The sequence below is a fragment of the Sceloporus undulatus genome, chromosome 9 (assembly GCF_019175285.1).
Source record: "Sceloporus undulatus isolate JIND9_A2432 ecotype Alabama chromosome 9, SceUnd_v1.1, whole genome shotgun sequence".
Lineage (NCBI taxonomy): Eukaryota > Metazoa > Chordata > Lepidosauria > Squamata > Phrynosomatidae > Sceloporus > Sceloporus undulatus.
The window spans coordinates 10,486,136-10,490,973 of record NC_056530.1 but is presented as its reverse complement, the minus strand read 5'-3'; the positions used below and the strand labels follow the sequence as shown (position 1 = coordinate 10,490,973).

At 43.4% G+C, this 4,838-nt stretch overlaps 1 protein-coding gene across 2 annotated transcripts in view; it reads right to left on the bottom strand.

Annotated features, from left to right (window-relative positions):
* The window catches only part of LOC121916086 (interferon alpha-inducible protein 27-like protein 2A), a 7,769-nt gene extending 3,771 nt beyond the window's left edge, over positions 1-3,998 (bottom strand). Inside the window, exons 1-3 of one of the 2 annotated variants that reach the window (XM_042440861.1) lie at positions 3,714-3,998; positions 1,599-1,628; positions 261-293 (exon numbers count right to left, since the gene is read on the bottom strand). In XM_042440861.1, coding sequence (XP_042296795.1) covers positions 261-293; positions 1,599-1,602 — 37 coding nt within the window. In that variant the 5' untranslated portion in view covers positions 1,603-1,628; positions 3,714-3,998. The remainder of the gene's footprint in view (positions 1-260; positions 294-1,598; positions 1,629-3,713) is intronic. The other variant, XM_042440860.1, reaches the window with a different exon arrangement.
* Between the last annotated feature and the right edge of the window lie 840 nt (positions 3,999-4,838).

Sequence of the window (4,838 nt, the reverse complement as noted above, 5' to 3'; positions counted from 1 at the left end):
CCACAAAAAAAAAACTATGGATGCCGGCCATGAAAGCCTTCGACTTCGCATTCCTAATCTGTATTTATGGCTTCCTAACTGAATTGTCTGGATCATGGCCTAAAGAAAGAGACCCACCAACTTGTACAAGTCTGTTTGATCCCACAGCGGCTTCTCTTCCTTGCCAGTGACAACACTGTACTATATATATTACAGATTCCCTGCAAAGGAATGCTGTCCCTCTTTCTCTAAGTGAAAAGTAAAAGAAGCAAGCAACTTACCAAGGCCTACCAGTGCTCCAATTACCAGTTTTGCTAATAGAAGAAACACTTGCATTAGTAAAACATTTAAGATACAGGCAAAATTGCACAACAGAAAGGAAATATCCTTCTCCCCCCCGCCCCACAGTTTTAAGGGCAGAGACGCAGTATATATGGGTTTGGGGGTTCCACCGGAATTAAATCCTTTTCCTTTTTGGAAAAAAGCACACTACTAACCCTAAAATATCAGGGTATCAAGGGAAATGAGGAGACCAAGGCCTGTTACAGACAGCCAAAATAAAGCTGCTTCGGGTCTCTTTGGAGGTATGCTATTTAAATGATGCATGCATCCTAAGGATCCGGAAGCTGCACCAAAGCTGCACTCAAATGCTTAGGAATGGAGTGTGGCTTTGGCGCGACCTCCGGACTCTTAGGACCCATGCATCATTTAAATAGCATATCTCCAAAGAGACCCGAAGCAGCTTTATTCTGGCAGTCTGTAACAGGCCCAAGTGAAATCAAAATGCTCCGAATGGACCACAACCCCGGTGCACTCTAAACAGAGCAAAATTTAAACCAGAAGGTTGGGAAGGCCAGGGAATAAATATCAAATTGTCCCACCGAGACCATAAGATAAAACACAGGAGCATGTTACATAAAAAAATTCAACGATATTTTAGTATGCATATGGAAGGATTTTGAAAATAGAATTTGAAATCTTAAAATGGATACATTCTTAATTTAGGGACCAGCTTTTCATTGTTGTTATTATCATTATTATATTTATTTGTATCCCGCTCTTTTCCCAGGACTGGGACTCAGGCAATAGCAGCACCGCCTGCATTAAAAGGTCCGTGCAAAAGTCACCGACAGTAACACCACGTTTCACCTTCGTTCCCAAAATAAGAGGAGTAGTATTAGAGGGGAACTTCATTTAAAGATTGAAGATGGGATTTTCTCTTGGTGATTTAAATTTGTCTCTTTCCATCGTGAGTCCTCAAGACTTCAACTCTTGGAAGACCTGGCAATGGACAATGGTGATTTTGGGAGTTGAAAACCTCTGGAGGTTTGAAGGTTGCGAACCATCAATTTAAATCAACATGACTTTTCACCTGTTGTTTGACTACAACTCCCACCATCCCTCACCGCTGGCTATTCTGGTTAGGTGGAGAAGCCTTGAAGTTGCCTACATCTGGGTGTCCACAACTGGTAGGAAAGGATGTGTATGTGTGTGCCTTCAAGTCAATTCTTGGCTTATGGTGACCCCATGACTTTCATAGGGTTTTCTTAGGCAAGGACTGGAGGAATTAAATTAAAAAGTTTTTTCTTTCAGAGAAAGGATGCAAAAGAGGTACTCACCCATGCTTCCTGATGAAGTGGCACAGTATTCTTAAAGCATTAAGAGAGAGAACAATAATGATTTAGTTGCAGACAAGAAAGCCTTCCGAACAGAAACCTCTTATCTCATATGGACACATTTTGAATTGCATCTGTGCCCTGATTCCCTTTTCCAAGTAGACCCACTGAAATCAACAGGACACAAGTCAGCCATGACCACATATTCTCCAATATTTCACAAGCGAAAAGACGTGTGAGAAACATCAGAGTGTGGTCCAGACAGCAAAAGTTGTTGTTGTTGTTGTTGTATTTATTTATATCCCACCCTTCTCCCAAGGCTGGGACTGAGGGCCGCTTACGTTCATAGTAGTATGTTTTTAACACTATGGTGTTTTTTAACCTTTATTAACTATATTATTAACCTTTATTTATAAAGCGCTGTAAATTTACACAGCGCTGTACATACAGAAATATTATGTTAAAATAGAATTCAGTTGCTGCAATAATTCAAACATATTCAATGCTAAAATCAAGTTTAAAATGCTTAAAATAGTTTAAAAGGTTAATAAGGAAGAATATACCAGCTAGGACAGGCTACGGCAGTCTGCTTTTGCCTGAGCCTACTGGGAAGGGCAAGATTTCACCCCTCTCCTCTCCCATTGATGAGTGAACTGAAAGCAAACTCCTTTTGCGCTTTGAATTCAGTTCGTAATACATTAATTAATTCGAGGACAAAGGAAGACGGTGGGAGGATGGGAGAAAAACAGGGCCGTTTTAAAAGCAGCTGAGAAAGTGGGACAACAGAGGAATAACCGGGACTATCTCTGCTAATTGTGACCAACAAAAGTCCCATTGCTTTCCGTGGATCTGATCTGTGGAGAGTAGAGAAGGAACCGCATTTGGACAGGTTGTGAACCCCACAAAAAAACCCTTGGTGTCCCTGAACATGCTCCAAACAGTGGGTGAGAAATGCAGCCCATGGGCCTCATATGGCCCTACGTCTGTTCTTGTGGCTGCCAGGAGCCCATACATCGATTCATTTTTTATTCAAACATCTCCCATATTGTATAGGAGAAATAAGAGGACAGGTTTGCTATCTTGTTGGTCCCCCTCAAGCTGTTATAAGGCCAGGAGAACCTTTTAAAGATGTGTATAATGTGTATAATTACAGCGCTATAGAAATAAAGTTTTATAATAATAATAATAATAATTAAAGAAGAAGGGAATAGAAGTTGCCTCCTAGAAGGGATAGGGAATTAAATAAATTTTAAAAATTAATTAAAAATTAAAAAACAGTAAGAATTCAGGGGATGGGGTGAGGATGTGGCAGCAGGGATGTTGGTCCCATGTACCCTCCAGAATGTAAATAGTTTACCTTCCCTTGCAATACTGTGATTCCACATTGGACTTTCATCATGCCACTGCCATGCCATCAGTATTCCCTATCTTGCAAAGAGGATTCAGACAATAGCTTCTGCATTCCTTTCCTTGTTTCCCTACCTTTCCTCCCTTGTCTCCCTGCCTTTTTTCTTACCACATTTCCATGGTCTGAATCGCCTTCTCCTCTCTGATCCCTTCTCACTGGTGAAAGAGCAATAGAGATCCTTCCCAGAGCTTGGCAGCTGCTGGGAGAGATGGGGATTTTGGACAGGGTGCACCAAGCCACAGAACAGCTGCCTTTGGCCTGTCCAAAATGAGATGTATGCATACAATTGTATGCAAAACCCACTAACAGAATTATGGATGCATTGCAAGTGGCGGCCGGTCTGGAGGCACAAACTTCAGCATTCGGATGGCCTCTTGGGGTCTAAAGGGCCAGCAATGCTGTTCTTCCCACACCTCTGCTGTCCATGCTACTTATAGGCTAAAAGAATGTGGGATGCAAATCCACCCAAGCCATGTTTGCTTCTCTGAAAAGAAGAAATCACTGCTGCTAGCCACAAAGCCTTGCTTCAGACTCCATGGATTTATGATCCTGAGTCCATTCAAGGGGGATAGTGAAGAGACTACATGTCAGCTAATAGTGCTCAGGCATGTGCTGACTACCCACAGCCCCCCATGCATGCTTTTGCATCCACCTTTGCAAACACCCACCCACCTGGTCTCAGGCTTTCCCTTCTGGAAGCTGCATCTTACCTTTGTTAGAGAGCAAGGGCTGCAGGGCAGTCTCTCTCTCTCCTCTCTCTGTCTCCTTTTAAAGATCCACCAAGGAGGCAGGGCCTATAACAAGTCAATCAAAGTTAGTCCAGTAGGTTTCGATTCCCAAGAAATGTGTGGAAAGCAGGAGAAACTAAACCAGCTGCTCCTTTCATCTGCTCCCTTGTGTGCTGGATTCTCTTTCCTTGGAGATCTTTAAACATGGCTTGGATGGCCATCTCTCAGGAGCCTTGGGAGACTGTTCCAGCTACATCTTTCTTTCTTTCTTTCTTTCTTTCCACTTTGCTCTCCACTCATCTCACTCCTTATCAGCGCATGGCATATGGCAAAAATGACGTCAAAGATACTGCACAAGCTACATAGAATCATAGAGTTGGAAGAGACCGCAAGGGCCATCCAGTCCAACCCCCTGCTATGCAGGAAATCCAGATCAAAGCATCGCCGACAGATGGCCATCCAGCCTCTGTTTGAAGACCTCCAAGGAGGGAGACTCCAGTACACTCCGAGGAAGTGTGTTCCACTGTCGAACAGCCCTTACTGTCAGGAAATTCCTCCTAATGTTGAGGTGGAATCTCTTTTCCTGCAGCTTGCATCCATTGCTCCGGGTCCTAGTCTCTGGAGCAGCAGAAAACAAGCTCGCTCCCTCCTCAATATGACATCCCTTCAAGTATTTAAATAGAGCTATCATATCACCTCTTAACTTTCTCTTCTCCAGGCTAAACATCCCCAGCTCCCTGAGTCGTTCCTCATAGGGTAAGGTTTCCAGACCTTTCACCATTTTAGTTGCCCTCCTTTGGACACGCTCCAGTTTCTCAATGTCCTTTTTGAATTGTGGCGCCCAGAACTGGACACAATATTCCAGGTGGGGCCTGAGCAGAGCAGAATATAGTGGCACTATTACTTCACTGGATCTAGATACGATACTTCTATTGATGCAGCCTAAATTCGCATTGGCCTTGTTAGCTGCCGCATCGCACTGTTGACTCATGTTCAGCTTGTGGTCTACTTGGACTCCTAGATCCCTTTCACATGTTGTCTCCTTAAGCCAGGTGTCTCCCATCCTATATCTGTGCATTTCATTTTTTCGCCCTAAGTGCAGTACCT